Here is a 21829-nt window from a genome sequence, read left to right as displayed (position 1 = left end):
TACTGCCATATTTGCAAAATTTGCCTTTGAACCTGCATGTTTCAGGCTTATCAATTAACAACAGGAGGGGTCACAGACATAAGACCAGCTATTAAATAAAGCTCTTCTTACCTAAGCTGTCATGTGGGTATATTAATCCTGCCCATTATGGACACAAGCCATTTTCACCCATTTATTAATTATATGTTTTAAATTTGATAACACCAATGTGTTTCCCATCCCCTAAACCTCCAGGGATGTACACAGTTTAATACTGGCAACTTCTAATTATGGGAAATACGAAAACGTCTTTTAAAACTACAATTCCCAGTAGAGACGTGCCATAGAACATGTTGCGAAACACAATAGCCAGCATGTGTAGTTCTGGGGGGGTGGGGTAGGGGGGAGGCGGTGGACCCATTCAAATCCAGTTTTGGATAGTCTGCCGTGGTTTCATTCCATTTCAAAAAGCTGTTTGACGCTCGTCGTAACCTTGGCGCACTGCCACTCAGAGGTTGCGCTAGACTTTTTCGCTGCCCGTCATTTTGACGGACAGGATCGTAACATTTCAAACTCAGTGGCGAGCTGTGACTTTTATACCTAGGCCCTCTGACCCCCCCATCCCTCGAAAAAAAAAAAATAAAACAATTACGTCACAGCGTAAAACAACGGCCCGGGGTGCAAAACGCATCAATGACAGCGACCCTCTACCACACAAAACAACACCATTTATATAAACACCTATCATGACAGGGCACCCACAGCCAAGTAACAATTAAAAATGAATTAAGTCGGCACGGCGGCCCACATTGAAAATGACTTAGGCCTACCTTTAAAGATCAAATCACTTAAACACAAAGTCCATCCTCCTGTCCTTTTGGATGAAGCACTTGATGGCGGGGGAGACATGCTAACGCTAATGCTACATTAGCGTCGGCGATCTTTTCTACTTCATGCTATCTGCACAAATGGTTAACATTGAACATTAAAAAGATCAGGCAGTTCAGGGAGAATCGAAGGAAGGCAGGTAGCCAGGTAGCTTTGCAAGACATTCTTCTGGACGTGTTTCATTGTGGTGATAGTGAGGGTAGTCAATCCCTTATTTGGCAAGACAGTAGTGACGGCCATCTTGGTGACGTGTGTTGTTGTGCGAGACCAGAGATGTAGTTCATTGAGCGGTTTCACACAAAAAAAGTCTTACTTCAAAGTTTTACGGCAAAACATATTTTTTTTTACTAGCAAAATTATCTTTTAAATTGACAAACATCATGTGTAATTCGTGGCACAATTCAAACGGGATCGAAAGATAACTTTTCTCTCGCCATTGACTTCAATACATAATTTTTCCGAAATAAGGTCCCATCGAGGTCCACCGGAAAGGGAGGGACTTCTCCTCTCTATAGCGGGCCCTCTGTGAATTTACAGCAGGACCACCAATCAGCTCCTATCTTCACAGCAACTCGCAGAGACGGCTCAAAGAGCTTCTCTCATTTAACCCTTCACATTCAAACAGAAACTGAACAGGCAGATTCAAAGGATTTATTTCTTTGGAAATGTTATTTTAAATACAATTAAATCAAGTTATTTTGGTAAAACTAATGAAAAATATAACTAAAAAAAGATTGAAAAATATATATTTTTTTAATGTTTTCAAATATTATTTTTTTGAATATCTTAGGCTCGCCACTGATCAAACTATAGATCCTACACATCCACTGGACGTGGATTCTAAAAGTACAATATACACTTCTCGCTAGAAATCAAATCAAAAAGCATTTTAATGGCCAAACTATTCTATAATTTAGGATTTTCCAGAGAGGGTTATTTGTGAATATACGACCCTCCGGAGCGTTTGCAATCAACGGGAGCATCAGCCCATATGCCGCAAATTGTTGTTTCCTACACGGCCACTAGAGGTGCTAAACTTTAAAACGTGACTATAGGTCGTAATAAGCTGCTGAACAATCAACCTATTTGGTCGTTTTTTGGAGGAGGACAGGCTGGAACATACATGCTGGGGAAAGCGTTTGAAGTCCATTGGTTGAAAAATGTGACTCATAGATCACCATAGATGCAAAATATAAAAAAACATAACTAATATTATTGTGCTATTTGAGCATAAAAAAATAGTTTTTGCTAAGGATTTATATTTTAAGTCTCCATGATGATCAATAAGTAACATACATCATTTATTGCCAAATGTCTATTAAGGAGACTACACACAAACATGAACTATTGTGAAGGCATGATACATGTAGCAGAAGAAGCAGGAAAACCTATGGTAGTGTAGGAAGAGTTGTGCTTTGTTTTTATGTGGATGCACTTTTGGTACAATAGGTTATCAAATGTCCTGAATCAATGTTTAACTTCTCAGTTTAAGAGAATATACACCTTAATGAATCACTGTAGTGAACATGTAACCGTTTGAATAAAAATAACGATACAGAAAACATGAATTAGCTTCATTTGCTTTAACACAGATATGAGTGGAATCTGATGCTTGTATTGCTGTACTGCAGTTTGACCACTAGGGGTCACTGTCCCGTCACAGAAGCCACCATGCCGGGTTTGGGGGGGGGCTAACCATTAGGCATTCAGTCTGGGTCAGGTGGAACAGAACGGGTGATTGGTTTACGATCCGCCATGCTGTCTCCTGATTGGTCAGAGAGGTGTGAGAGGCGAGAGAGCCCAGCGCCAGCAGCAGTGTATCTGCTCCAGTCCCCGCTGACTGCCGGTGCAGTACACACACCCACACTGAGGGCTGCGATGTGACTGTTTACCAGAGGAATACAGCGTGTTTCTGTGGGATTTTCTCTCTACTGTCAGCCGGATAATGCGAGAGGACAGGCGGGGAGTCATGTTGGCCATGCGGGACACTTGTGTTGCGGTTCTTCTCTGTGTGCTGAGTTCGGTGTGCGCAGTCGAAGGTAGGTGTGCTAAACGGGACATTTTTCACTGTTCATTTAGGCTAATTGTGATTCAAGCTGCCCCACTGCTAACAACCATTGTTCTAATAGTCTCACAGTTTAACTTTTTGTAGACCAACATAAACTTATTTTGTCATTTAGGTGCTTCAGTATTTATCAGTAAGTTTTCTTTTTCGGGGGGCATTACTATGAAGGCTAATTTTCGACAGTAAAGGTATGCAATATGTCATATTATTTGTTTTGCTGCTGCTCTACCAATAGGCTATGTTGTTAGTCTACTGTGGAGTACACATTTGTATTTACACCTAGATTTATACCATCATCATTATAAAATCGTCTTGAGAGGAATAATATGCATGCAACTAACCACCAAGCATGAAATAGCATAATAATGTTTATTTTATTTTCATTTTTTAATCATAGTGAGTGATGTTATAGGCTTAAATTACATCAGGGATTCACTCCTAACCAATATCTTATGATGTGTATTCTCTGTGTCATATATTGTGTGGTGTTTAGTGCCAAACATCACTGTGTTTCTTCCTCTCCAGTGCACTGTGGTGGCGCTATTAAATCCCCCCCTGCTGCTCACCTGGAGCAGCAAAGTGAATCATAATTATAGCTCACAGGTGCTCAGTCACTCCATGTAGCTGCACCCCCTCCCCTGGTTCTCCCCCTCCTGCCTCCCTTTAAGGCATCATCTCCCCCTGCTTTTTGGCAAACATCACCTTCCGCCTCTTTTGTTGCCCGTCTACAAGTATGATCTCCTGCTACGTCTCCCGAGCATTACCAGCTGATTCTCCTGCTGCTTCTCTTAAAGCCTCTCCCACCGCCACTGCTCAATTTCCAGCGTCACATTTTACTCCTGCTGCTCCTTCTCATCCTCCAACACCACCTCCTGCTTCTTTTGCTGCACCTCAACAAGTATGCCATCCTGCTACTTCTCCCAAAACATTATCAACTCATGCTCCTTCTGCTTCTTCACAAGCATCCCTCCTCCTGCTCCTTCTTGGACCGCTGTACCTGTTGCTGCCCATTTGCAAGCATTACTCCTGCTATTTCTCATCAAACACTGTGTTGCTGCTTCTTCTTCCTAAGCTCCACCTTCTGTTCCTTTCCGAGAATCACATTTAACTCCTGCTGTCCTACTTTTTCTCAAGATCAACGTATTCCTCTTCCAGCATTTCCGCTTCCCTACCTGCTCTTTCTTCTGATCTTACAGTCTCCTGTTGTTCCTCTCAGAGCATTCTCCTCTGTTGCTCACCCCTAAGAATCTATCCTTCCACTATGATCTCCTCCTCTTCTGTTACTATTGATCCTTCCAGTGTTCCTTCCAAAACATTACTATGACTTGTGTGTTGCTCCTGCTTGCTATTCCCAAAGATCACCTACTGGAACTGCACCTGTCCAAGCATGTCCTCCATGTGGTACAACAAAGTATACTCCTGCTGCTCTTCCTCAAGCATCGTTTTGTTCTCCTTCCAAAACATAGCATACTGTTTCTCCCTTTGCTCCCGTTCAAGTATTTTCCTCTTGCTTTTCCTCCCCATGCATCACTTCACTTCACCTGCTGCGTTTCTAGCTCACTCCACCCATGCTAACTCCTTCCTTTCTGTTCTTCTTGAATGCTATTCAAATTCAAAGCATATCCTTCTGCTCATGCCAATGCTGCTCCACCACCTTAAGATCCTCTTTCTCCTATTCTTCTTATTTCCTTACATCTTGTTTACCAGTATTTTCGGGCTTGCTACTCCCCGCGTCCTCACCTTTACCTCCTGCAGTATTTAGCTTACACTCCCTTGTCTTCTATCGTGTCTCTTCTTCCTCATCCTCCTCCTCCTCCTGCTGTCCCTTATGGAAGCGCTAGATTAGTCTACTGCTGTGTTTTAATGGTGCGTGTAATGACGGGCTGCGTAGTAAGTTTCCCTCATTATGAGACATGTAAATGTGTTGAAGGGTAGGTCTACTTTGATTACACAGAAAGGTGTGTGTGTGGGCGAGAGGTAGGAGGTTAAGATGAAGGAGAGACAAAAATGTACAGTGTGGGCGGGGGTTGTTTTGTGGTCACGGTGGCCTTTACATGGCAAGTAGGTGCTTAATGAACTGATGTTCAAGTGAGTGTTGGTGTAAATAGACTCTCTGCTGACAGTCACTGCCGCTCGGTGCACACTTTCATATTCCCATCTGCACACTTCCACACTTTATTTTCACCGTAATAATGGAATATCAAAATTGTTGCTGATTGTGCACCTGCTAATTTAATTAATCAAGGGGTGGTTTGTGTTGACCTGCAGTGTTTTATAGTTCCCTGTGTAAAATAAAAACAGTAGAACAAATTAAAGCCTTTTAATATATTAGTGAGGTTCTGATCAAATGTTGCTCGAAAGTGAATTAATTGTTTACAAAAGGCTTGCTCTTTTTATAGTTCAGTACTCGACTGCAAATAAACACATTTTCATAATAAATTAAAAATGATTATGTTTTTTTTTAACCATTTGTATGAAAAAAGCCTATTATAATTTTCAGGATCCCAAGAAGGAGTCTTCATATTCCTTGTTTTGTCAGACCTTCTCTAGAAAACTCCAAAAGTATTTAGTGTCCTGTGAAATGACAGTAAAAAAAGCAGCAAAACCTCAAAGTGGTACTTTATGTTGTGCTTAAATTTGCTTTAAAAGTCAAGTATCATACTAGTTTCCCCTATCTTCCTCTGTTTTTCTGCCATTTCTGAAATGTAGTTATGCCCTCACTAGGGATGCTCCCATCGCCAATTTTGGGGCCGATCGCCGATCGCCGATCGCCGGAATCAGTATCTGCCGATACCGATCGCCGATCCGATCGAGTGGGCGGGGCCTAAATGGAAGATTTAAACATCACTTTAAATCTTCCATTTAAAGTGATGTTTAAAACTCAGTTAATGGGGCTCATTCACTGGAGCTTCCACAAACAACAATCAACTTAATTATTACATTCAAATTATGTATATTATTCAAGTTTACATTCACTTTGGATAATAACACGGGAGAAATGAGCAAGCGCTCTCTTTTCCTCTCTCTCCCTCTCTCTCTCCCTCTCTCTCTCCCCCGCTCTCCCTCTCCTGACAGCCCGTCAGTATCGTCTCATGCAGCTCGCTGATCCAGTAATGTGTGAGGCCGACAGTGAAGAATACACATATTTATAACTAGTTTAGCTTGTTCCAGAGGTAGATAAAATAGCTAAGTGTGTTAGGTCTAACTCTTGTGTGTTTCGCTCCGCTCACCGCTCCGTCACAGCGGGTGGAGCTGCAGGATTTCTGCTTCACACACACGTTGCATACCGCTATTTTACTGTCTTTTTCGGACACCTTAAAATAATGCCAGACCGGTGAAGCCATTTTGGCGAGCTTGTTTTGCCGCGCACAGAGAAAAGTGTCATGTATTTTACGTCATGCGATCGGCCCTCGCGATCGGCATGTTTAGAGAGCACCGATCGATCGGTAGAGAGTGAGTATCGGCAGATCTCGATCGGTGACCGATCGATCGGAGCATCCCTAGCCCTCACCCTGCTGACTGAAATGAGAAATGTGCCAGTTTTGAAATCTCTCATCTTGATCATACCCAGCTACCTGGTCAGTACCTGCCAGACAGCAGCTTTTTGAAAGCACGAAATCAGGCACTCTTTCAGATTTTTGGACTAGAATACTGAAGAACTTTCCTTTTGATGAAGAAAAATCACTCGCATCACTCTGGCTTTAGCCGTTTGCTGTCTCTGTGTAGTCTGAAATGGCTGCCCAAATACATTGACCTTTACATTCCCTCTGGATTTACACTCTTTCATAGAGCCCACAATGCAGTACAGTAATCCAGCATTTGACCCTGTCATTTTGAAAGTCAATGCCAACCCTGACCCAGCGGATATTGTTGGGTATAAGTGCTACATATCCCACAAACAAGCCTTGGGAGGGGGGGGTGGCAAAGTCATGTGTCTGCACCAAACACCCAGTCAGCAGCAGGCACTGAAATCACTGAAATTGCTGATTTGTGTCCGTGTTGAGTGTCGATTAGGGGTCGAGGAGTTAATTTCTTTCGACTTTTTGAATGTAAGATTTTCTAAAAAATCTACTTTATTTAGAAACCCTGAGTTTGGTTGCTGCTAAGGTATGGCTACATGTAAAATATGCACTGTACACACGATAAACCTGCACATACCATTTCTGCTCTTACATGTAAACTATTTTTGTCCTTTTCCCCGGAGCCTGTACACGTACGTGTGGTGCCCCATCTGTCATCTTCTGGGAACGCTAAAGGTTAAAGCTCCTAGATCCTGTTTTTAGATGTTGGAATCAACATGACGAGCTGCAATTTGTGACTTTGTGTTTGTGTGTGCAACTAATGATGAACAAATTATCTCCTCAGGGAAAGCTATCACACACTTATTGCAAAGAGATATGCAGATGACTTGCTGCACATACACTGACAGCACTGCTGCTGCCACACACACCATATATGCACATACCGTACTCTGCACCATGCTCTGCCAGCTCATGTTTTAAAGATGTGGTTTCTATATTCATCTGGTGACAGGTTATCAATGTGTGACAGACATATAGTTGAACTGGGGAAAACTAGGAGCCTGGAAGAAGATCCTTCTCACCAGTTTTTGCTCCAGTGTTGCTATTTTTCCTCAGGGCATCCTGTTGGTATTAAATATTTATTTCCACGTAGCTTTCATAGTTTTTCAGAATACATTTTCTGCTGTAAGGTACTTGAAACCTGTGAGAATATTTACCTTTTGCACAGAAACTCAGAGTCCTGGGCTTTGGTGGTGTGTTTCCCACGGCGGTTTGGGCATCAAGAGGCAATTTCAGATGAGTCAGTCTGGCATTAATACCATGCTTCTCTGTACCCACAGGCTGTCAGACATCAATATCACAGCTTTCAGTGCTTCAGGAAGTCATTTCTAACAAAACACCCTCAATGTTTACTGAGATGTGATTAATACGTTCTATTAGTGTGAAAATAAAGCCTTATCTTCACACATTGGCTGTGATTTTTCACACAACTCAACGATCCTCTTGTTAAATTTGAGGACAAACTTGCTGTGTTGAGCCATGTCAATTACTGAGGAAAGATAACTTTTTTTTTACTGCATACCTTTCACAGAATTTCAATACCAAATGTTTGAGTGTCTGCTGTGGATTCTGGATGAAAAATAGTTATGTACTGTATTATATCTTTGGCCTTAGTTTAGTAGGTGTTTAAGTGTGGTCTTTTAGTTCCAATTCTCAAGTCCATTAGTGCAAGACTCAGTCAACCAAAGATCATCATTTTCAAATCATCCGAGTCCAGTTACAAGTATTTTAAATCCATTGGAGTCGCTTAGCATTTTTAATTTAGTGCTGTATGAACAGAACCCTGCAATGTGTTGGCCAAATAATTATATATTCAGACTTTGCAAGGCCTGCCTGGCATGCTGTTAGGTATTTTTCATTATTCTTGCAAAATTTGACCGTTCAAAATGTGAGAGTTGGAAAGTATCTTTTGGCTGAGTATCGGGCCACTTAACTCGACCTGGGTTTGGTTCCCCAACAACTCCTGAGGGAAATATCTCAATCTTCAGCTTCGTAATGCTCCACTATGTTCACCAAATAGTTGCCAACTATTCCCGCCTATCATTTGGTGCTCTGCAATTGTATGATCAGTTTGAGGCATTTTTGCAGCTACCTTTAGGAAATGATGTTGAGCATTAAGGGGTGAACGCAAAGACCAAAACATTTGGCCTCATTTAACAGCATCGTCCCGTGTTTCCTTTTTCTTAAATGTGTTTTTGCGATCGCATGGTCCTTTCTAAATTGAAGTCCCAGCAAGTTCATCCTAAAGGAGGTATACTGTACAACCTAACTTGGGTTGCGGTCGAATTGTCAGTTATGCTAAGAACCTTCCTAACCGAGTGAAATGACCCGAAGTACTTCAGTGGCAGCCATGATAAGAGCTGTTTGAATTCTCTAGATCAGTGGTTCTCAACTGGTCAGGCCTCGGGACCCATTTTTTACTTTGTCAATAAATCGCGACCCACCATTTTGAACCACTCAAATCTTTTCAACAAAAAATCGTGCAGTTATATATATATATATATATATATATATATATATATATATATATATATATATATATATATATATATATATATATATATATATATATATATATATATATATATATATATATATATATATATATATATACGCTTTTCAGCATACAATATTAATGAAAGTGAAGTACAGTGCTTATATCCCTTCACAGAACCAAAGTATGCTTTTAAAAAGGTTTAATGAGATGATGGAATCAAAGCTGAACTGTATAACATAAAAAAGCACACATGCTGAAAACCCAACCCCAGAAGGGGGGTCTGGGGGGATTCTCCCCCAGGAGATTTTTAGAAATACTAACATATAAACTACGCATTCTGGTACTCTCTGAGAAGAAAATAAATAAATCTATTACTACCCGACATTTTAATAATATTTTATGCCATTGTTTGTGTTTCACTTTGTTCTGACAGCTGAACTTGCTGCTCCACAGAGAGAGAAGAGTAAAGAGGAGATAGTTTGTGTGAATTACTTTAAATTGTGGGTAAGGGTGACAGAAGTTTTCAAAACCTTTTATGGTGTCCGGTACTTCCAGTCCAACGCCTACTGCATGCACAGCGTTAGAAAATCGGACCTTCAAAATAAAAGTTTGACTTTTTTCCCAAATTCTTTTTTTCTTCACTCACACATCCGCGACTCACTCGAAACGGGTCCGCGACCCACTTTTGGGTCGCGACCAGAGATGGGGTCATTACTAAATAAAAGTAATATATTACATATTACTTTAAAAAAAAAGTAATATATTACACTACTTTGTTACTCTCTAAGTAACTCGTTACTTTACTCGTTACTTTACTCGTTACTTTACTCGCAGGGCCGGCCCGCCCCTCCCTACAGGCAGATCACGCAGACTGCGGCGCACCTACAGTGTAAGCGCGCCACAGTTTTGCCTCTGCGAGACTCCACTTGCACCCCCAATTACTATTGCAATAAGGAAGACATAACACAAGTCTTTCTTTTTATATGCTCTTTAATAAAATAGGCTACCACAACAAGCTTGCAAGACAGCTTAGCATGTGATCTTTGAAGGTGTTTGATGAGGTTTGACGTGGTGTTTACAGCAGTGGATAACAGCTTCTGGCCTGGACACAGTTTGCACCTCACCGTCACATTCCTGTCTAATCTTCGGACAAACTCAAAATAATGGGCATACCTCCACCCCTCGGAAGTTATCGCTGACTCTGCCATGTTTATGCAGCACTGCACGTGGAGATGTGGACGCGCAAGTCGCGCCGATTACGTACATATAAACCTGCGGCGGAAACCCCTCTTGTCTGTCAGTGTGATTATGACTGATTTTATAAAAGTAATGCGTGTCGGGGCAATATTAGTAACTGTAGTGTGATTACTGAATTATAAAAGTAACGCGTTACACTACTCCGTTACCAACAAAAGTAATATTATTACAGTAACGCGCTACTGTAATAATATTACTTTTGTATATTTACTCTGGTCGCGACCCACCAGTTGAGAACCACTGCTCTAGATGATAGGAAAAGAGCTTTGAAACTTCCTTTATAACCTCCTTTAGATTAGGAAACACTGTACCTTCCTTTACGAAAGGAAAGGAGAAAATGCTGTCCCACAATGCCTTGCGGCTGCAACATTTCCCGTGACACAACATTCGGCCACGGTTCACGGAAACAACCGATTATGACGGGGAAATGCATATCGTGAAAGTTACGGTACTTATTAAGCATTTTACAATTTATGGGTAACTTGCCAAAGTGCTTTGTTTTGAATGTTCTACACTATAATGACCAAAAGGAGAAATATGAACGTTACTTTACCAAGGAATAGTGGATAGGAAAAGATGATAGGAGCTGTTTTTTTGACAATTTGACTGCAACCAAGTTGTTGTTTGCATATAGAAATGAAAAAGAATAGACTATGCTGTCAAATGATCCTAAACAAAGAGGGTGGCGTAACAAGAACAACTGCAGGAAGTTGACCGAGCTGTTATTTTTAGAAAAGTCAGGAGTGAATGTAAAATAACACAAAAATATGCACAGGGTGTTATAAAGTGTGCATACATGTAGAGACCATAATGCATTGTGCAAGTCGCCTTTAAGAAGACATGTTGAAATGGTTTGTGAAATGGGCCCAATGAGCTGGGAGATACTAAAATTCTCAGTAGAGGAGAGGGGATTAAACAGCTTTATGCTTGACATGGAAATCTTTGTTGGTGTGTGACCTCTGAGGGGATGAATATAGGCTTACAGTATAGGCATCCAGAAAGTACTGTGATACAAGAGGAGCGGCCCTGCTGTAAACAACCTGCCCTGTGCATATACTGATTATATAAACAACAGTAAATCAGCATCTAAAGCACCTTTTATTACCAACATTTAACGACAATCACTATATCTCTACTGCAGCTGCCAATGCTGACATGTTTAAAAAAGTGTGAATTGATTTTCAACTGCAGTGAGAAGCAGAAGGCTCGCACATTATAAAACGCTTCGCCAGCCAAACTCCTCAGGTTATTTGCATAACAACCAGTCTGAATAGATTATATTTCCCTGATATGAGACTATAATTGAAACGGAGCAATGATGGGCACAAAAGGAATGAAGGAATCCTTCACCTAAAACTCTCAGTCTGTTTTGGCTTGGGTCCATTATGCTGTCACTTCAACTCATTTGCAGCTCAAAGAGTCACATCAATACACATCTATATTAGACAGACTTCAATGGGATGCTGCTTTAGTTTCTCTGTCTTCTATTTTTTAACATGTGAGGTAGGCGATAGAATCAATTACCCTTTGTTTAAGATAAAGGCTGAATAATTTAGCACACACAAATAAATGCTTTTATTCGATCTTGTCCACAGGCTGCTCTCCAACTGCTCTGCCTACTGACCAGAGAAGAGATTAAAAACAGAGAATAGGAGAATACTTTGAATTACCTGTATCTTTTTTCAAAGGCATGTTATGGATAAAGGAAGCAATGGTTGCTAAAAAGATTGCAACAATTTTACAAGATTAAAAAAAACAAGGCAGATGTTGATGATTATACCTCCTCTGTACACCGACAATTATTAACCGCATTGTGTTACATGTGTTAAGACAGAAGATGTGACGCGAAGTTGTTTAAAAGCATCTTTAAAGATAGTAATGTTTTGCTGTTCATCTAATGGTGATATACTGTACAGTAGCAGTAGTATTGAAAGTCACTCCTTGTGTTCTGTTCTTTCTGTATGCATAATATATGTATGCCTACTGCAGCTCTGAGCTTTAGACCCTTTACATCTCATCTCAGCATATGATTGAACATAATGGCCCATTATTTATTAGCTGGTTGAGAGTGGGCACGGTGCCAGCGTCTTGAGGGTTCCTGTCGTGGGCATATGGTCTCACAGCCACACTGGAAATGAAGGACTGCTGTGTCACTGTTGAATCTAAAGAAAAGAGGGAGAGGACATCCATCAAGTATCGGGGGACAAAATACATGGAAAAATATTCAAAATGTAATCAAAAGCAAGGTTTTTGAACAGCCTGGCCCATACTACGCTATACTCGCCCATTAGTTGGCATGTTGTTGGACCTCATATGGAAGTACAATGGGCGTCAATTGATCATTCTATTTTATGTTTAAAGGGACCCTATTATGTTATTTTTGGGTTTTCCCTTTCCTCTAGTTTGTTTTTATAGATATATATTTTTTGTATGTAAATGGTCTGAAAGGCAACATAATTATGAGTCATTTATTTAACTAGTCTGTCCAAGTGAACATCAAAATAAAGAAAAACTCATGCACTTCGAAACACAGGACAAATATATTTTTAGTAATATCCCCCCTTTGTGTTTCCCTCAAAATGACAAGAAGCACAAAGCAACTGTCAGTGAAGAAAATGTATTTACAACAAAGCATAAGATCTTCACAATTTTGAAAAGCCTGAAAAAACTATAAACGACCTTGAGGATCAAATGAAAACTATGAAAGAATGTTGAATCAATTAAATATATCACTGTTTCTGCAGATGTCAGAAGTTATTTATCTCTTTGTCAAAACCACTTCTTATAATTTCAGTTCTCTACCTGCACCGAGTAGAGGAACCCTTGTCCTGTGTTTCTATTCTAGTTTAAACTACATCAACTTAGAAGGTGCTCTTTAAGCGCCAGTGCTCCTTAATAGCAGTTTTACACTTGCTTGGTTTCATCCACACCTGCCTTTTACAGCCACATGCTTCTGTTCTTCGGGCCGCAGAGCCGCTCTGCTGGAGCAGCGGGGCGTTCACTTGTTCGGCTCGGGAAGAGAAAGAAAGTGACCGCAGGAAAAAGGAAGATTATTGTTCAGGTCCGACACGTGTACTCTTGAGTGACGGCTTTTGTCTGTCAAAATGTCAGAGGCATGAACGATGCCCTAATCATGACCCCACATTTCAGGATTTTGTGTGATTCTATTTCTTTCTCTTTCTGTTCTCCTTATTAGTTTTCAGTAAAACTGGGGCAAAGCAAAAACCAGGGCAGAGCAGAAACTCGACGGGAGCAATTTTAGTGTGACAGTTTTACTCTGCGTGACATCAGTTATGATAGGATATCTCCTGAGAGTTGGAGAGAGCAAAAGATGGATCGAAGACAGAAAATGAGTTAAAGAAAGAAGAAAGAAGTTGTGCATATAGAGACGGTGAACCCAGTGATTAGCCGTGTGCAGTTTGACATCGCAGCAGAGAGCCAATAAGTGTCAGGTCCCTCCCACAGGGGAGCCATTTTAACAAGCTCTTGGTGTTTGAGTGGCTGTTAGCAGGCCTGTAATCCAACCGGCAATTTCTGACTACTGTGAAATTTAAAATATAAAACTGTGAACACATACATAGTTATACATATGTCAGACACCCACAGGAACCATCAGCATTTACACTTGTGTCAGCTTTAGATTTTACATCAAATTATATATGCCTTTTATGTTATTATTTAATAGGCAAAGCTCTCGTGATGGCTGCTAATGAAACTGAGATTGCAAATCACAAATATGGACTTTGAGAACTGGCCCTTGTTTAAGGCATTGTCTTTGAGGAAAGAGAGATGGGAGGAACAGGCGGAAATGAGCCAGATTTAGTATTTACAATACCAACACAGCTATATTGCAAACATACAATGCAGTGTGTGCTTTAAGCCTCTGGCCCAGCTGGACCCTTCTGAGCTGAAACACATTTCTTCACCTCACAATGAGCAAATACATTTTTTATTTGGGTCCTTGCCTGGAGTACACACAATAGCGTACAGAATACTTGATTGTTTGTATAATATCTTCACTGGAACAACATCTTTGGTGTACACTCTGCCATCCCAATCATATACACAGCATTTGTTTTGCGAGATTTAAATCACGTTCAGTCACCTCTCAGTTGACTACAATTGTACATTCAGAATTTGTCAGGAGCTATGACATAAAAGTGAATTACCCAAAAAAAGGAAAGGAAAAAATTATGTATATAATGCAGTCACATAAAACAACACTATGTTTCATTGACTTACATGTGTTGTAGGCCGGAGGTGTTTCCAATATTGAGGTTAACAACCATTCTTAACACATTTCTAGTATACTATCAGACTAAGGCCTAGGCTCCACGGGAACGAAAACGGGTTGAATCCGCATATATCTCATGCGTATAGCCCTTTAAGCTAGACGACGCCGTAACGGAAACGTAGAAACAGACCCTGCAAACGACAACGGGTCCAAAGGTGGATAGATCTGGGAACGGAGCGCTCTGGGGGGTCCAACGGGGCCGTGTGGTAGCCTATACGGTCATCTGTTTCTGATAATGACGACGCAATAGCCCCGCCTCTCCCCACCTCTGCTGCTCACCCCCGCAAAAGTCCACTGCACACTGAATTCAGATTATTTATCTTTATCTCGATATGGACATAAACGCGAGTGAAGTCTAATCTGACAGGACGGAGACACGCAGCTCCTCCCGCTGTGATGCAGCGGGAGCAAAACACACACTTCAAGTCAGATCATCACCCTTAGCTATTTTAATTACCTCTCAAACTACCTAAACTAGTTATAAATATGTTTATTTTTACTGTCGGGTCACTCATTACTGGATCAGCTGCTGCATGAGACAGACACTGACGCTGTCAGAAGAGAGGAAAAAGAGACAGCCTCCGTGTATTTTATTATCATATATCATTATATCGTCGTTATTCATTTGTTTTAAAGCTCAATAAATAACAAAGAAGACCTTTGACCGGCACTTTTATAATTTTGTCCGGAAGATTTCAACTTTAACACACGTTGACCGGCGAAAAACTCTGCCCGGATCCCTCGGCCCCCACCGCGGAGAATAAACAGAAGTGCAGCCATGACAACCATTCTTCTTCGCTGCTTTTGTGGAGGAAGTTGCTGCTTTTGTGGAGGAAGTTACAGCTCCACGTACAGGCTCGGCATATGTACTGCAGCTTTTCCAGCGGTTTGATGTAAACGGAGCCGTCTCGTGGAGCTTGACACAATCCGGTGTATATTGCGTGTGGGCGGAAGCTTGTTTGCGTTACTCCGATGCGTTTTGCCGTATGCGTTCCCGTGGAGCCGGGGCCTAAGGCTAATGTGTGGTGCTAACATCAACAGTTACTGTACAAGTAAATGTTGTATGCATTTTGCTCTTGAGGACTAGGGAAGAAAAGGTATTCTTAAAACACATTTTATTTCAGGTCTATTTTTTTCCAGTTGGTCATTGAGCTTATTATTTGTCATCAAAAGTGCTGAAATGCTAATTTAGCTAGTTAAAGAAAAATGATAATGTTCATGATAAACGTCACATTGTTTTCAGTATAATCTTGTCCATTATTCAAATTCAAGTATGAATATTGTCAAAAACTAAGCAATATATTTCACAAACATAGTCTTGCCCTAACTGATGACATTGATAAAAACTGTTACCATATATTGGCAGTATCTTTCTCTTAGGTGATGCCTGATACATGATCGAGTCCAACTTGTACAACTCTTACTTCACTGCCTCTTTGAGTGCACTGTATTTATTTTTAAAGAGATTTAGGAAGGCCACAGCAGAGAGCAACACTCAGCTGGGGATCCAATTTAAACTTGAACACTGGCAAACTGTCCTCCGAGACTCACAGAAAGTAAAAGACAGAAGTGAATGGGGCAGAGGTCGCGATGGGGAGGGAGGGAAGCAGAGATTCACAGACAGAAGAAAAGTGAACTTGGATGCAGCTGTTGTATTGCAGCCCTCAGGGTGGATTCAGAAAGAGACACAGGCACATCTCTATGACAGCAGGTGTGTACTCAAGCCAACATATGCGGTTGACTACACACCAATACTTGACTTTGACGACCCTCACACACTCACGCACAAAGCCATACGTTTTGCTCTCAAACACAACATCTTCAAGGCACATGATGAGTGTGGAACCCGTCAAAGTGACATGGAAATAAAACAAAAGCAACGGTAAACTCTTAAGAAATTGCAAATGCTATATACCAAAACATTGTAGTTAAATGTAACCCCCGTCTCTCCTGCCGCCCCCCGCTCAGCAATTGATCCTGCTCAGGTTTCTACCTCAAGGAGCAATGTTTAAATTCCTCTCCCACGGCCAAACATCTCTCACACATTGCTGAAATTGTTTAGGTATGCTTGGTTTACCTTAACTTGCATGCAGATTTTACATAATCATCCTCACTGACTCAGAAAATAGCTGTGGCATGCCACGGTACAGCTGCCCTTTTGCCGAACTCTGCTTCTTTAAATTACGCCTGTTGTGACACAAACGTGGTGGGTTTGAGTTTCTCATGTATTTTCGATGCTAGCACTGCACACACCCAAATGTTGAAGTGGCCTCTGTGCATTTTATTAAGAAACGGGTGATCTAAAATGGTAAATGTTAAAGAATTTCTTACAAAATCTATTATTTGCTATTACCATTTCATAGAAGCATATGACATTTTACGAGTTAGTCAGTCTTCGAATCCCCTTTTCTTTGATAAACCCACTAATATAGTCTATTACTTTGATGCCAAAGATTGTGGTTGTTTATAAAGACTCAAAGTTCACTGGAACTTCTAGGTTTGCATTCAAAGTTGCATTCAAATTTGTAAACATGCTTTTTACTATCTGTTTTGGAAGATAGACTCAAAAAAATGTTTCCATTTCCAACAAGTGCTCTGGCATTGCAGTGGATGGAAGGCAGTTGTCTCTGTTATATGTAAAAGCAGCAAAAACAGACACTTCTATGTGATGTATTTATGGTAGATTGTGGAGGTGAGGAGTCTCAAAGACCAAGGATAAAAGCTGCTCTGTAGTCAGGTGGTATGGCAGCAGATACTTCTGTATCTGTGCCAGACGGCAGCAGGGTGAACAGGCTGTGGCTGGGTAGGCATGTTTTCGTTTGGAAAAAATTGGTTAGCAATTAAAGAGTTTGCCAAGCAATGTGACATATTTTGATTTTTCTGTTGATGAATGTTAAGTTTCTCTACCAATATGTGTTGTTTTATATGAACAAGGCATTTTTAACCGGTTAAATTAGTTTAAATTATTACAACTAAATAGGGAAAAGCAGTAACTTTTCACATCTGAAAAGATGTTTCCAGAGAATGTCTGACAATTAAAATAATTGTAATTGATCAAATTAGGCTGATTAATTGTTTGTTTTCCCTTTGGATTACCTCCATTATTTTAAACATTAAATAATATTTCTGAGAACTAGAGACAATGGATATTCTGACTAAAAATATATGGTCTGTTGACAACACTAACCTATTGTTGCCTTATGCTCGCAAAGGTTTCTTGCTCTGGGCCGTGCTTACCCTCCCCTCACATTGGTGGTCTACACTGAGTCTGGAAGTGTGTGGCTCCACACTGACCTAACCAAGCTTCATACTGTGTGAGCATGTGTCTCATAGGCATGCTGCACACCCTGAGTTAGCATAAGGTGTCTCTCTGAGCGAGCGGATGTCTTCCAGGCTGGTTTTGGCAGAACATCTGTCAACAGATTGACCCGCTGATAGCTGGAGACTGTCTTGGGAGATACAGCAGAGGCATGGTGGCATGTGGTCAGCTGATATATCCCTCTTCCTTTGTTCATTTCTCTCTTTCTCTGGCTGTCGCCGGGGAGACCAGCGGAGACACATGCTGACATGTGATAAACAGATCTGTGACTAATGGTCTGCCTTTTTAAGAATGCAAATTAGATGATTAGACAACCTCTTTTATATCAAGCAAGGAAAAGCCTGGTTAACAATATAATGCTTGAAGCCTGAGCCAGCTTGTTACATCCCATCTGTATGGTGGGGGGATGGTGTTCAATTAAAACTGGTACATCGGCTTTGCAGTGTATTTTGAATTTGGGAAATATCGATTGGCTTGTCAGGCCACACTTGTCCTGGTACAGAATATCAGTAAAGCAAATTATAAATGTATGTTCAGATTACCTTGACATTTCACTGCTGGATACTAACCACGTACCTGCCATCTTTTGTACACAAGGCTTGTTGTTTCTTCTGGAAAACCAACACAAATGTATTTAATACAAATAAAAAAAGATAATTGCTATGGTCTGTCCAAATGTTTTACAGATAGTTGAAGTTGGCAGATAAAACCATTTACGTTATTCACAAACCCTACTATATTTTTTTATAAAACCACATGATATTGATACAGGAACATGAGTGACATTTATAAGGATAGTTTCAGCTAAACAAAGGCGTTTATTGTCATTAACTGGTCTTTGTCTGTGCTCTTGTCATTATGCTGTTAATAGAATGCTTTGGTTCTATTATCGTTGGACACGAAAATTGCATCCTTGCTTCTTCTTGATATGTATGGCAGGACAAGATGAAAGATGATGAAAGACACAAAGAAGAACTCCATTACAGCTGTACAAGTGCAACATTAATTGTCTCCCCTCTTTGACAACTAACATTGATGCTGACATCATATCAGGACAAGAGCTGGGTCGGGACAGTAAAGGCCACAGGTTCAATAACCTGAGGCTAAGGCAGATGAGCACACGAGCCAACAGAAATCCTGGAGCACAGGAAACAATGAAGCAATGACTTTGTTAACAAGGAAAGCTATATCTGATAGAGTTTACACCTTGGTCCGAGCGTAGCTACCACTTTAACCGTGAAGACAATCTTTCACCGAGCGGGAGAAGAGCCAGGGTTGATACGCTGGATATGTGATGAGCTGAGGGCAGGCAGGTGTGTTGGAAGAGCAGCGGGCCAGGAGAGTGAGAGAGGTGATGAGCTGATTGATGTCAGGCGTGAAGGCTGAGCAGGAACCTAGGAACCAGGAGAGTGAGAGAGATACAGGGATTTGAGAAACACAAGAAAAAACAGGGATATTGGGGTGGCTATGACATTTAATTTACAGCGAAATAATTGGTAGCAATAATTTTAGAAAAGGACACATGTTCATGTCATCTTTAGGAAATATTTGTGCCACATATTCACTTATTCGAGCCACTCAAGTTTTTGGACACATGATTTTTAATCATGAGCTGAACATCTAGTTTTTGGACTGCATGTATATTTATTAGCCTTTTTCCCTCTGGCATTTTATACTTCAAATCATTAAAGGTGGGGTAGGTAAGTTTGAGAAACCGGCTCGAGATCGCTAGAATTTGAAAATACACAACCGGAGAAAATCTGCCACTTCCTTATAGAGCCCCTCCTCCAACACACACGAACGCGCACATGACCAATGAGGGCACGAGATAAGTTTGTGCACAGATGGAAGGCTGATGGGCAGGTAGGCCATCCAGTTATTTTAGCCGGGCCGGCTAAAATGATTGGTCGTACTTTTTACAGTACTACGGCTTCCACAGATGACATTTTTTGTATGGATTTTTTGTCAAAGCACTTAAGATATTCATTGCTATCGGGATGTTAAGAGCATTCCATGGAATATAACAAAAAGTGTATCTCGAGCCGGTTTCTCAAACTTACCTACCCTACCTTTAATCAATTCATGATTGTTTTTTTAAGTACAATATTCCTCCAAGTGTAATGTTTGCTTACTTGAAGAACTCATCCTTATTCAGACCACTTTAAACGATCTGTTTCTTCATACAATAGATCTTTAATGGTAGGCTTGGCTGAGAAGGTTGTCTTGTTGCAGTCTTCAACACTCTGGAGATGTGTTTTTTTGTTCAACTTAGTTTTCAGTCTCCTCAATGCACTTAAGAGGCTGTAATGCTGTTGTGGGTGTTCTCTTTGTGGATAGGATGAGCTTGTCGCTGTTTGAGATGCAGTGTAGATGTACTTAGACACATAATACACACTGTGGCCTATTTCCTTTCAACAAAGTTTCTATTCAGCTACTGAGTCCTCTTCCATCAGGATTTCTCTGATCGCAAAGCTCTTATACAATTATTTTGACACCCCACTTGATGGATGCCCGTGGGTTTCTAAATGAATGTCAGTTTACATGTCAAATGCAAAAGAAACATAAAATGGAAGCATATTTACTTAAGATTGATTTGAGGGAACATGTGGGGGATTATGGTTTTGATGCTTGGAGATTAAATGTTGGTGTTTGGAGCCGTTATGCTTCAATGTGTAGCTTTCAGTTCTGCCTCTTCTGATTTTGTGTCCCACTCATCTTTCACTTCTGACTGGCAGGCCTTAGACACACACAGTGAAATCATTTGAAATCTCTTGATGCTTTTAAAACCCTGCTGGAATTAGTAGTTACCAGTTTTGTGAGTTTGTGACTTTTATGACAGTTGAAGTTGTTGCCTCTTCTACTCTAAAGTGGCAGTTTCTGAACATCAAACAGAAGACACTAAAAGTTCAGTTGATATGCATTTCTGCATTATAATCATTACACGCCCGTTTGTTTCAGAAGATTTGAGTTTAGACTGGTTTTCTCCTAATTATATCAGCCAGCCAGGAGACACTTACTTTAAATTAAGCAACATTTACTTGAACACGGTAAATACCTCTGTTGCTTTGTCTATTCTGAGAAAATAAACGTAAATAACCCCAGTAATGTAGGCTGGTATAACGGTTTGGAGACTGCAAATTGATATTAAGAAATACTGTCTTACAAACATGGAACATGGATCTACCCAAAAGCAAATTAAGCTTATTATTAAGCACATATTCAACGAGAACAGGAGACCCTACAATAGAGCCTTGAGGAACCCCAATGGTATGTGGGGACGGAGCTGCAGAATATTCACCCGAGAAGCTTGAATATTTTCTGTAGGATTGGAACCATTTGAAGGCAGGCAGTACCTTTTTTAAAGCTGTGTTCCAACCGCTTGAGTCCAAGACTAGCTCATAAACCAACACATTCTCTTAAATGAAAAAATAAAACGACAAAATAAAAGAAATTCCACAATTGGTCAAATAAATACTTTATACCTGGTGTAAAAAGTGATATTCTTGGACCTGTTCGTTGACTAAAATCCACTTTCTTTTTAAACTTACGGTAAAAGCAACCAAGATGTGTTTCATAAAGCTGTTTGCATAAAACAGGGTTAAAAACGGAAGCAAGATCCTGACTGAGTCTCCAACTGGTGATCATGTTGATGTGTTATGGGAAACAAAGGTCTCAGCTTTCTTTGGAGCTGGACCCATACTAGTGACTTAACATCAGGATATCACAGCCACAGCTGCCTCAATATTGAGCGTCCCTTTTTAATCCCTCTCTTGTGGATTTCCTAACGTTATTGAAAGTCAATATTAAATCACTGTGGTGCCCATTTAGCTTTATATTTGATCTTCAAAGCATCCATCACCTATTGAACCCCCACTATATCCCATGTTGAAGGGTACTTAATCACTATTACAGTGCAATGCAAGGGCAGGTAATATTCTGCAGATCTCCC

The 21829-nt window shown here is 40.6% G+C and overlaps 1 protein-coding gene across 1 annotated transcript in view; it reads left to right on the top strand.

Annotated features, from left to right (window-relative positions):
* Positions 1 to 2709: 2709 nt before the first annotated feature.
* The window catches only part of LOC117495943 (ephrin type-B receptor 1-like), a 95138-nt gene continuing 76018 nt past the window's right edge, over positions 2710 to 21829 (top strand). The window contains exon 1 of the mRNA XM_034147561.1: positions 2710 to 2906. Coding sequence (XP_034003452.1) covers positions 2813 to 2906 — 94 coding nt within the window. The 5' untranslated portion in view covers positions 2710 to 2812. The remainder of the gene's footprint in view (positions 2907 to 21829) is intronic.

Source organism: Trematomus bernacchii, unplaced genomic scaffold (genome assembly GCF_902827165.1).
Source record: "Trematomus bernacchii unplaced genomic scaffold, fTreBer1.1, whole genome shotgun sequence".
NCBI classification, from domain to species: Eukaryota; Metazoa; Chordata; class Actinopteri; order Perciformes; family Nototheniidae; genus Trematomus; species Trematomus bernacchii.
The sequence above is the reverse complement of the archived record's forward strand: the minus strand, read 5'-3'. Positions and strand labels throughout refer to the sequence as shown.